At 37.1% G+C, this 12873-nt stretch overlaps 1 protein-coding gene across 1 annotated transcript in view; it reads right to left on the reverse strand.

The window, feature by feature from the left end:
• Nucleotides 1-1320: 1320 nt before the first annotated feature.
• LOC119650797 (homeobox protein abdominal-B-like) overlaps nt 1321-12873 on the reverse strand; it is a gene marked incomplete at its 3' end in the record, with an annotated part of 85112 nt that continues 73559 nt past the window's right edge. The window contains exons 6-7 of the mRNA XM_038053932.1: nt 1605-1955; nt 1321-1520 (exon numbers count right to left, since the gene is read on the reverse strand). Coding sequence (XP_037909860.1) covers nt 1321-1520; nt 1605-1955 — 551 coding nt within the window. The remainder of the gene's footprint in view (nt 1521-1604; nt 1956-12873) is intronic.

Here is a 12873-nt window from a genome sequence, read left to right on the forward strand (position 1 = left end):
GTTTTATTGTTCATAGAGGAATTTACTAGCCACACACTTCCACCAAATTTCCTGGAAATAGGTTCATTCATTTCCGAGAAAATTGGATGTGACACGTTTATGTTTTTCAAAGGGGTAAGCAGGCTAATAATATACGGATTTTAGGATTCTAATAAAGGTATTTAATTATACATGTAATAAACTGCATATATTACAAAAAGCGAAGACGGTTTTACGGTTTCGTATCAGGACAGAGGCAACTCGTCAGGCGCTGTGAGACCTCTGACCTGGGAGCAGCATGACCGAAGTAGTTCGTAGATGTCAAACATTTCATTGTATAATCCGTAAAACACGACATGACTGCGAATTATATTGGAGCGTAAATTCGTCAATACTTTGGGCCAAAGCTAGAGCAAAGCTGAAATATTTTGATTGAGGATTGATTGATTGAAATTGATCCCAAGCCCGCATCCGCCTAAAGGAAGGGCTCCGCGGGCCAAAAATGAGGGAGTAGAGAGTCCCCATTTGGTCTGATCCAACATCAAGTGGATATCTCAATCTTCAAACAACTTTTGGTAAAATAATATGGCGCAACCGATCACGACAAGCCGACCCCGCTTGTGAACGGGATAAAGGCTAAAAAAAAGAAGAAGAAGAATCCTCAAATAAAATATGCATATTTTTTTTTAAAGTGACTCAAAGAAAATAGAGGCAATACAGTTTTTCTTCTGCGATTTTCTTTTCGATTATACATATATATACCATATAGTTAGAATAATAACTAGAATCTGTTCGGTAAGTTGATTTTTTAAAAGAAAAAGAATTTCAAAATTTTTGACAAACATCGTCCGCAAATAATTTATAGGAAATAAAACTATGTAATGTATCGCATAATTCCATGCAGAGTGCAACAATTAAAATTTCAAGTCAATTGGTCAAGATTTGCTCGAGTTGAGTTCTCCCAACTTGGAAAATGTAGTTTGGAGAAAAACGGGTTTAAATTATTTGATATGTTCCCCTCGGAATAACAGCCAATTAAAGGAATTGATTGGCTCCAGCTAGTCCTTATGGGTTAGGTAGTTCCGAGGAGAATATCTTGTATGTACCACTCAATATTATAAACGAGTATGGTGTTGAAATATATATATATTTAAAAAACCTGGGAATACATTTCTAAAAACGATCCCCAAGTATCTTTTGACAAATTGATTTTTTTTTGGGATGCCTCTAACAAAAAGGGAAGTGGGAAGATGACACGCTCACTTGGATTGGAAACATATTTGATTGCTGCATGATACCAGTAAAACTAACATGCATGTAATGACTGAGACTAATCCTTACCTGTGGAAACTGCGCTTCTGGATACCCGTAATACACTGGTTTTCGATCTCGCTCAAGATAATATTGCGAATGAGGGTGGTATTGCGATTCAAAGCCTGTATCGTAACCCCACGGATGTGGGTGTCGAATTACAGACGGATCGGTATCGAAACCGGGCCGTTTCGCTGGTATATGCAGAGGTCCTGCAATGAGCGACATTTCTTCGAATTAATTCGGGACATAGTAATTATTAGTTCTACAGAAGGAGAAGGGTGGCGAAATAAAGAATTCTAGAAGTCAGTTACCTGTTGGTTGCGAACTGACACTGGCCGGCGATTCGCTTGCCGTTGAAGGCGCCACAATTTGTGTTTGTGCGGACGCCACTGTGTTTTGCTGCTGTTGCACGCTGTTCGTTGTAGTTTGTCCGTTTGTTTGTTGCTGCGGGACGACGTGATTACTGGCGGTCTGTTGTTGCTGCTGGATCGTAGGCGGGCTATGACCTCCTTGTCCTGTTTGTTGTTGCTGCTGCTGTTGCTGATGGACAATTGCAGCGTCTTCGTACATAACCGATGCGGAATGTGTTGGCGTTGTTTGTTGGGTTGTAAGTTGCGTATGATGATGTTGCCCCCACCAGGCCCCGGCAGTGGCGTGCGACCCTGCCGAGACATCGTGGGGGTCGTAAAGAGCGCACGCCAGCGGGATGGTTGTTTGGGGGAGGGGTGGTATAGTTACGGTTATTTTGATTGATTTTAATTAACACACGCGCCGAGAAATATAATACAATTATCGAAATATGAGAAAGAGAAATTTTCACGGGGTCCCGTTTCCGTGTCGTATTTTATTTTTAATTGATTTTTAATAATTATCGATCGATCACAGTATGCAAACAATTTGGCGTATTTTTTATTTATCGAGCAGTTATTAAAAGTTTTCCCATCCAATCCAAGCGCATTACGTGCACATCGATAGCGTTTGTAATCATGACAGAAGGAAAGATGTGAATAATGCAGCACCAAAGTAATTAATGTAATGTAAATGCGGGATTATTTCATTTTTCGTACGTCATGTTTATTGCACAAAATGCAGTAAATAATTTTGAGACAATAGATTATGGATCGCAAACCCAATATTCCATACCCGAACCCGATATTTCCATATATGAGGCAAATAATCCGTAATATATTAAAATGTACACCGGATGAATGTCGTACGTACACAAGCACCACACACGCATACAATTACCACGGATACCGCGAGAATCCAAACACATGTACAGAAGCCATAGGCGTCGCGGCCACCGGGGCGAGACGGGAACGTTGAGCGTGTGGTTTAATCGAACAATTCACGTATATTCATCGCATCGTAAAAATAAAATGTCGCACATACATGTGGAAGCACCACGATGATGATGACGACACCATGTCACGATGAAATCAAATAGCGCGCGATTTTTATATGACCGTGTTTATTAGTATGTAGCATGTTATTTTTTCGATTGTTCAGAATCACAGTACAACAGTTTCAGATACACGTTCCACAGATTTCCGTCAATGTATTATTTCATTTTTATTTTTCACACAAATTACAATGGACAGTATGAAAGCGGTTAATTCGCACAGTTGTTTATCAATTAAATATTTTAATTTGATGGCCGGTTATTTACATAATACCAAAACACAGTATCGATTCCCATTAGATTTATTTTTAAAATGCAAGAGATTGGTTTGTGTCGATGTATTCATGTGGAGCAATAACATAAGAACATAATAAATTCACATTAGTTCATTACAATCAATTGACATATCAGGACAAACATTCTCGGAACTGCGCGGGGTATACTACATACGCTGTAGCCGTTCAAAATGTGAACAAGGCTCTAGCGTTTAAGAGACGTCCAATACCATATTCAGTTCACACCAATCGAATTTCACTACTTTGGTTATGCACATTCTTGCCTGTAATAACGACCTTGCGTTCAGCTATCAGTTGTCTGTTGTCACAGACGTGCTGCGAATTTATGGTCTACAATACCCACGCATAGATTCATTTTGCCTAATCTCTTCAACGAATATTTTCAAACATCAATCGGTACAGACCGCACATATATAACTTAGCAACAAATTAAATGAAACATTATGCACTATCCTTTTTGCTTGCTGGAAAGCTTGCTATTTTTCAGCAAGAAGTGATCAGATTTTATCCACACTTCCACGTTTAAATCTCTTAGCGATTCCTTTCCGAAGTTCGTTAGTAATTTTATTTTGCGAATTCTTTACCGCGCCGTTATTTTTTTCAGTATAAGAATTCGTTCACGACTCGTGTTTCGTACAGGCGAATGTTCTGAGAAGACACATTCCACCTATAATACCAAAAGCTCAAAATTATAGAGAAAAACCGGCTAACATTCTACACGTCCGTATTCCGCGAAATCTTGCTTTACACTGAAAACAGATTTCTCAAATTTCGTATTTCTTCCTATTCCTACATGTGTCAATTATAATTGGAGTGGAGTGCGACTCGAGGCAAGGAAAACTGTAGATACTCTTCGTTTCGACTTACTGCCACTGTTTGTTTTCTTCTCAACTCTAAGTCTAAAGACTCCAACTCGAAAGTTACCTATAGAATACGAACGCTACAACACAACGCACTATCCTACACACTATGTATTGCTATCAGTGCTTAGCATTTCAAATTGAGTCTGCAGAGAAGATTCTATTCAGTACTAACACCCTCAAAGCGCTATTCTTTCCCTTCTCCACTCCTCTTTGTGTTTATACAGTTCAACTCAACACACTCAAGTCAGTGCAAGTGGATCTCCCTGAGAATACTTTTGTACGGTTAATACATGCCAGCTCCCTCGCCGAAAGCCAGTGCTCAACGCGGCCAACACAAAGACGTTCGCTACACGCGTTGTACAACAGTCCGCCCGATGTTACACTCAGCACTGAAGAATGAATACCGCTCGATTCGAATACTCATACCCCTTTGGCGGAGCATGCGTTCTTCAAGCCGGTAGAGTCTAACTTCACAATCTCCATCTGGTGACGAGGCTCCGCACCAAACCTTCTTCTCAAAGGAATCCTTGCTAGATTCCGACGCACCTTAAACGATGACTACAATAAAAAATAACTCCCAGAAATCCAGACCGTTGTATTTGCCGTGCAAAACGGCAAACAAAAAGCTATAAAACGATCATCTACATTTTTATTGCACTTCTCGTGTAACAAACGATTTTCCACTTAAGTGATAATTATCCTCATGTACGGGAAGAGTGAACGGGTCGCGTCCCTGTCACCCGTTTTACCCAAATGAAGTTATTCAAGGGAAAGTTGGAATAAATAATCTTATTACGTCAGCAATTAATTTCTACCTGGATCTATTCATAACTCTGGCTGTAGATTAAATGTCAAGATGAATGGACAAATTGCCGAATGGAAAAAATATATGTTGTGGAGAGATAAAGCAAATCATCAAAATATGTATCTGTTCATGCCAATATTCCTTGTAAACATCCTACATAGAAAAAGGCTGAGTCAAGAAAGCAACTAACACGAAAGAGGTTGCCATGCTCATCCCTTTTTATATCAGTTTTCTCCCTTTTTACCCTGTTGTATGTATATATAGTATATTGCATGTTGATGTCCCGATGAATTTGAACACATCTCCCTTCTGGTTTATTTTGTCTTTTCTTTATAGAATTCATTTGCTTCATGTTTTAGAATTCCGACAGCATCAGATTATAATGGCTGTGGCATCGCGCTGTAGCAATATAGTCCGTATGTACTTGTGTATATAGTACAGTTTCATAGGGTTGTGGCATTATGGGAAAAATGCTTGAATTGAACAAACAGTGAGGGAGCATTACAGCTAGTTAGTAAGCTCACGCTAAAAGTTAGCTTCAATTCTGTTCTAAAATAGAAATTACTTAGCAGGGGTCCAGAATAGGAACCGTCTCTTATTTGTTGTTAATAATGGGGATTTCTTAATTAAAAGTGGGTAGCAAGGATCCGAAAAATGTACCACATTTTGATCGTTGCTTTAAAGGGGAATCGTTTAATTAATGAATAATTTCTTCAAAAATAACAATAATCATTATTCCTTGCCAGAAGTGGCCTAGAATTATCATAAAAATATAGAACATGGATTACATTAAATGTAAGATGATAATCCATGTACCAATATACTAACCATTTACGTAGAGAGTTTAAAAATCTTGATGCTCAACAATTGATAGATTTGGAGTTGAATATTGGGGGCAAAGTTCAATTACTGTCCCGTCAGAAACATCTTGAGAAAAGCGAATTTACCGACTTCGTTTTGGTAAGAGAATATGTGCATGTTAGGTGTATAGATAGGATGAACTTACTTTGACAGAATTTATCATTTGGTTGAATACCTGGAAGCAGCAGATTTTATATATATGCAAGTATGAATAAGGTATGTAGGACCGTGGATAGAAAATCCTAGGCCGGAATGTCTTTATCGTTAGCTTGAAGAAAGTTTCCTCTCGACTCAAAGCTTCCCTTGTTCATATCCTACAGCAAATTTTTAGTAGTTCTTCTCTACTTACTGCGGATACTACAAATATCTCTCAAGTCGTTGATGACAATCACGATCTCGTCTTTGCCAAGGAATAACTCCTAACAGCAGATTAGTACATGTGATCCATCAGTAATTAGACTTTTTTGCGTGGAATGTGCATCTTAGTCTAATGTGTGATCCGTTCATTATTGCAGGCGTTTCTGTAAAGTTAACTTTGGAAGCGATCTGGGAAAATAAGTCCTGAGTGACTCTTCAAAGGTTGAGTTCGAATTAACGTTCTAATTGAAACCTATCTTGATTCCGGGTATTTGGTACTTGCAGAAATATGGCTATTATGTAATCCCCCTCAACAATACTTGAAGTCTTGTCGCATTCCTTGAAAATGTTACATACAGCATCGTACCTTCTGGTTCAAATGGACCGATTAATATCCGTTTATATACTTTCGCAAAATATTCATACATGACCGGGATTGTAAGAAGAAAATCGGCATCCGGAATTAATACGGACCCCTCTATATTATCAAATAAATCTATTGTTGTTAAAGTCTTTATTTCCCGAGAAATCTTCGGTACTGGAGGAATCAGCCCTTTCATCCGTCCTTGAGGATTCCTTCTATGCCTCCTCACTTTATTGCAATTCTTTTTTCATTTCATTTTTTACATGACAAAATTCAAACTAAACCTTCCATGACCGGAACTAGGCTTCAGAACCGGAGCAGCAGTGGGAAAAGCTGACGCTCATCTACTTCGGTCGTGGTCCCGCCACCAATTTCTGGTTGAAATACTAGGAAGAAGAATTTGAAAAGATGTTCTTAGTAACTGAGTAGTATCCAGATATTTTGGAAAATGTAACCATACAAGACTGCTCATATAATTTCGGAGTGCCAAATAAAGTGCATGCATGATGGGCTCCATGAACTTTGCGGCAGCATTTTACGTTGCTAGATTAAATAGCCATACAAATTTAATGTTCGGATGGGGTTTTTGAAGTCTTTAGTGTTCTATTCTATTTCATTTGGATGGTATGCTGATTTAAATTGTCAATGGCATCTTCCCCCCGTACTCTTCAAATGCAAAGATAACCTTTATCACTTATCTCTGTTTTGGAAAAATGACAACGACTGAAAATCAATAACAACAAAACGAAACCTCTACCGATGGCGGATCCAGTGCAATAGCACGTATGACGGCTCAACCCTATTTAATATTTTGAAATGTACTTAGTGCAACACGAACATTAAGTCAACAACACTTCATACCATTTCTTTCTCTATAATTGTATGTGACGACGACTTTATTACGGGAATGGCGTTGAGAAAATCACATATGTAGAGTAAGCAAACTTTCTCCAGATAAAAAGCAACCAATCAATAATCACTTAGAAGTACTTAGTCACCACATGCTCATTAATATCATTATTCTATACTTTAAAGAATGACCTAATAATTGTACCGAAAGTATAATAGAAGTGTATTCTTCGAAAACGTATGAGTTATATACGTATGCAAAATGAAGTAGAGAATCAAATTGCAGAAATTCGACACAAAAATTATATGTGCACCCTGCTTAGGGACTAACTCTCTGCAGCGATAGTGGTAAAAAATAAATAATAGAGAAGAGAAATAATAATATTATGAACAAACCTAGTAAACTAAGTAATCGATATCCAATGATTTGCTGCTAAACAATTAAGTGGAATATTTATTTAGCTTGTTATGGTTTTAGCCCATTAAATGAGAGAACTGAACCATTAACTGATTACAAAATGTCAAAAAGTGTAGCAGAAATTTCACTTTATTCACTCTCACTTTCAAATGATCGTCAAACTTTTATATGGCCAATAAATGGTGTCATGAATATAGCCGCAAAGCATAGCAATGTTCTAAGACTCCTGGTATATGCTTTATACGATGCGAAGACTTACTTTACACTCCTCACACTTTTTCTTGTAGATATATTTACAGGTACCTTTAAATGCACGTGACACACGTGGTACATATGGTTGTGTATGTTATAATGTAGGAGTTTCCTGTTTTGGTTATTTATGAATTTATGAGCTTGTGATTTGAGACAGTTGGATAACTGGACTTCCATAAACGTTCTGATTTTGAAAATGAAAACTTGGTAAATCTGAACAATGTCAGTTTTTGTAATTTACGCGTTAATAGTATGCGGTTCGAATATATCTGTCAGGGGGTATTACAAATCTCGAAGATTACAGACCAAGTATTTATTTGCAAACACGATTTATTTCATCTGAAATTTTGGATTTTTAGACCTTCGAAGCGCTAAATTGATGCGAAAAGGTTACAACATATCTTTTTAAGATGACATTCAAATTTTTACTTCATAATCCTCAGGTAATATACTTGTTTCCTGACTTTCTGCATTCACTGTACTCAATTTCTCAGGCATTTCAACATCTTAATTTCGAGAAAACTGTCAACGCTACACTTTTGATTGTCAACATATGTTTTCTTATCACATTCATCCATTGTACAAAAAAACTGAAATAACACTGAACTTCTAATGCTTCCACAATTTCTATTCTGGAATCCATTAATGTCACACCGAAAAAAGGTAATTTCGAAAAAATTATGGAAATTGCTAACAAAAGAGACCATCTGGCTTTCTTTTCGATATCTCAATCAGGAGATGAGAATAAGAAGAAAGATCCAAAGAGACTATAGTTTTCCATTGCATCTACATTTTCTTACTATCGATTAATCTTGGAATGTGTCAATAATAAAAAAATCATTTCTAGATGGAAGCTAGGTATAATTTTTATCCCAAATATGGGCATTAATACTACAGTTTTAGAATTTCAGCTTACGAGTTTTGTTCTATAACTTCAGGAATATTCTTGGAATAAAAGTGAATATTTAATATTTTGTTTTTGATATAATGAAATGTTTGTGTGTATATAATAATCGATGGCACAACAGTTTAATTTGAATGCAGGCATTGGAACATTTTAGAGCTTTGCATTTTAGGAACGCAACACTGTGCTAGGCAAAATTCAGTCGTTATTACAGTCACCTTTGATTAATATGCTGATAAAACTCAGTAGTCATTTACAGCTGATTCTTCTTACATCCAGCTTATGAGGTGCCACAATCCATGTTTACCCAACTAGAAATGCCTGCCATAAATATGTACATATTATTTTTTGCACCATGATATCGAAAACAAACAATTCGAAAGTAAGATTTATAATCTTGCTTAATAATAATCAAAGTAAAAAGTTAAAAGTCGACTGTCAATAAGGCTGCAAACAGAATCCACCAGTGGATTAGTGGCCGCTCCGAGGAGCCCAATTAGCGCTGTGGTGCGCCGTTTTGATGCCACAATCTCTTAAGACCATGACTGCTGTTATGGGAGAGTCTAGCCGGCTCGGATCTTCAGAGCCAGCCCGTAGCATTCAGGCAGGAAAGCAGCTAGAAATCTCTCTGAGGTCCCCAAAGAATGGTTTACCTAGTGTCCATAGCCTGACTCTAGCTAGAGCTGGCCAATCGCAGAGAAAGTGCATGAGGGTTTCTCTTCCTTCTCCGCAGCTAGATAAATTCATCTGAAAGGATTATTTTCGGAAAAGAAATTGAATGAAGGTGCCCGAATGTTTAGTGATCAAAGGGCTAGGCAGTTGCAGTGGAAGTTCGCAATTAAAAACTTGCTTGAAGTAGAGGGATTTATATTGTGACTGAATATCGGATAAGTTCACTCAGCTGTGAATGAATATCTGAATCAAATCAGTGTAATAATCACGGGCGAGCGCGATCGTATATCGTAGTCCTGCATACACGGTCACGGTCTTGAATGAAGTGCTTTAACACGCTTCAGGTTTCAGAATCAATTGGATTGTAGCGCCAACTATTATTATCTTCAATCCGACTCTGCTTATCTTCTTTTTCTAGATCCAACACTACCTGGCTAAAGTCTATGGCTTGAGTTTGAAGAAAGGTCACAACGTCCATTGAATTCCTCTTCGTTCTTTGGACAAGGCGGCATGAAGGACTTCACCGAAAACAAAAAGAAAAAGTATTGGTGACAACATGCAAAGCTGCCGATCTTCGTTTTGGACTTCAACTTTGTCTGAGATGCTAACTCGACGTAGTGCATGCCATTTTTCGCCGTCACTAGTCGCTCTGATGACAGTTCAACTTCTCCTGAATGCCTTTTCTGTGCAGAGCTTTTCAAATTCACTCCCTATTGACGCACAAGGCTGTCGTACGGAAGGCCATGGTTTCAAATCTTACTGGCAACACTGGGATTCGTATGGTGGTTTGACGTCGGATACCAGTCGACTCAGCTGTGAATGAGAACCTGGGTCAAATCAGGGTAATAATCTGGGGCGAGCGCAATACTGCTGACATTGCTTCCTATAGGGTACTGTAATCTTGTAGTGTCCAGGTACGGTCTTGAATGAAGTGCTTCAACATACTTCAAGGTCCAGATCCAATTGGATTGTTGCGCCAACTATTATCATTGACGCTGTTGAAAGCCCTCTGGATTCCATGAAGAGCAGATGTACCACACTGCTCTATAATGAACCAAAGAGTTAATGTAGCGGGGTCCAGAACCGTCGTATATAGACTCCCTTCAAATTTGTGGTAAGGAATTTCTTCTATTAACAATTTTTTTTTCATATCATCATCTTCTTACACAATTTGTTGATATATAGACCAGAATCGGGTCAAGGACACTCGGTATTTTTGGGTGTACTACTCACAAATACTTGCCGTTTTAATACGGATTTAAATCCGAAACCTCAAAAAATGGATATGCTTTAGAATACAATGTTTAGCTTTAAACATGAGGGGGTCCCTTCTATTAAATATATATACTAGCAGTACTAATCCATCATATTGGGTCCATTACAGTTAAATAATCACTCTTCTCTCTTCTCTTCTAAATTTTTAACTACAATTCGTCTATAAGTTAACGTGTTCAATTTTTGGAAAATTATGCATAGGCGGCCGATAATGACTAAGAGACTAGATATGACCAGAACTTTATTTAATCGAAATCCACCCTAAAATCGTCCCCCGGTTTTAGATTCCACTACTTCATTCTTGAAAAAGAATATCTCAAGCTATGTAACATTGAAGAGAAATGTAAATAAAGTGAATACAGGAAACAGTGTATCGCTTTAGAGCAAATACAAGCCACGCAAAAAAAATTTAATATAAAAATTAAGTAACTGCGACATGGTTGGAATAAGAATAATTTCATACAATATTCAGGTCAATTCCCAAGGGTTGAATATTTCTTCTGGGGAATGCTTTGCTTTTTTCAGGATGTCCCCTTTGAGATAAATTCTACCATTTTGCTTACTCTTTCTTTATATTTTTTGGTTTCACTTCCATTTCCTCACCCCAGTTGCTCTTTTCAAATAGCTCAAGGCAGTATGTTATATTGTCTGGCTATTAGATTTTGTAAAAAAATAAATCCTTGTTAAAATCGGATCAATGTCACAAGCAACTCGTTCCGAAGTGTTTGAACGCATTGTCGTGAAATTTAGTGGAAGACACTGCTAGCAGTGAGTTACATACCTTCACTAGTAGGGCCTTCTAAATGCGAAAGGTAGTGAATTTTTTCTCATAATATAGTCATGTTTTATTAAATGAAACATGAATGTCATACAGCGACAGAGTCCCATATTATAAAATGCTACGCTATTTTATTTTTGGTTATTTGCATATTAAAATTTTGTGAGTGCAAATTTTCTTACATGAGAAAAAGCAACACAACTTAAAAATACTAGCTTATTCAATTTTCTCTGGTGAGAAAGGTATTTGTAAAAAGATGAGCGTTTTGAATATTGCAATGTGTGTATCATACAAATTGTAGCAAAATTATTATTTAAAATTATCTACGTCTGGGCAGTGAGGAGTTGAACGGAAAATAAATTCAGACAATTATTTATTTTAATATTATTGCAGAAATCCATGTAATTACTATTACTATTCGAAATATTGTTTTAAAGGACTGCCATTGTTCGGGCTTTACAGTTATTGTTTAATAATAATGGACGGTTATTTATAGATATAATTATAATCTCTTGCGGGTTACGTTTACATGATGGAGAAAGTGAAATAACTAATTCCTGCTTCCTCTTCTGCAATAGAAAACAGAACCCCTTACGCGAAGAGAACAAACTTTTCAGTCTCCTATTTTTTTGCTTCTGCTTTGATGGAGCAAACGCTTCGGAACTATTGAACTGACTTTTGTCAATTTGGCTATGTAATCTAAAAAGGAAAAACGGCTAAAGTAGCCGATTTTTTTAAATGGGATATATTTTTTAATCGTACGTAAATTTAAAAAAAAAAAAACAACCCCGGTATTTGGATAAAATCGAAAAAATTGAAATTGACTGTAATCTATCTGGGATCTCAATCTAATTTCACTTGTATTGACTCTTAGTGATCGATTCACACTGAAAACAGCATTGAGTTTATCTCAGGGATTAAAACCTTGCCCGTTATCGAAACCATTCAATTCTAATCGTTTATGATAAACACTTTTGTACTTGTCTTTTGCTGTTTCAAACAGAATTCAGATTGCCAGATTTCAGTTGGAGTCAGGAAAGCTTTACTGCATTGTTGAATATTGCTTTTTTGCCCTTTCGTTCAGAAGACCTGCCTATTAGATGGTATTATTCAATAATGTGCCATGAAAATATGAAGAAGCTTCGTGTGTAAAACTTTAACATCGCATAAATCGTAGGTAAAGATTCATACAAAATATAGGAGGAAGAAAACTCCGAGGACATAGCTCTGATGCTAAGCAGCTTTCATTAATAGTAATTGCATATTCTGAATTGACCATAAACCTTTTAAAATATTATTATATAAATCATTGCACTTTCGCGAATTGTTATAAAATGGATAAAAGTCTTTGAAGCATGAGTGCATGTTCTGGTTTTCTTTAAATTTGCTTGCTATCTTTGGACGACCACTGAACCCATTCGTTGATATTGATGAAAATTCAATGTTTTCAATCCGAAATGAACACAAGCATCCACGACAATAGG

The sequence above is a fragment of the Hermetia illucens genome, chromosome 3 (genome assembly GCF_905115235.1).
Source record: "Hermetia illucens chromosome 3, iHerIll2.2.curated.20191125, whole genome shotgun sequence".
Taxonomy (NCBI): domain Eukaryota; kingdom Metazoa; phylum Arthropoda; class Insecta; order Diptera; family Stratiomyidae; genus Hermetia; species Hermetia illucens.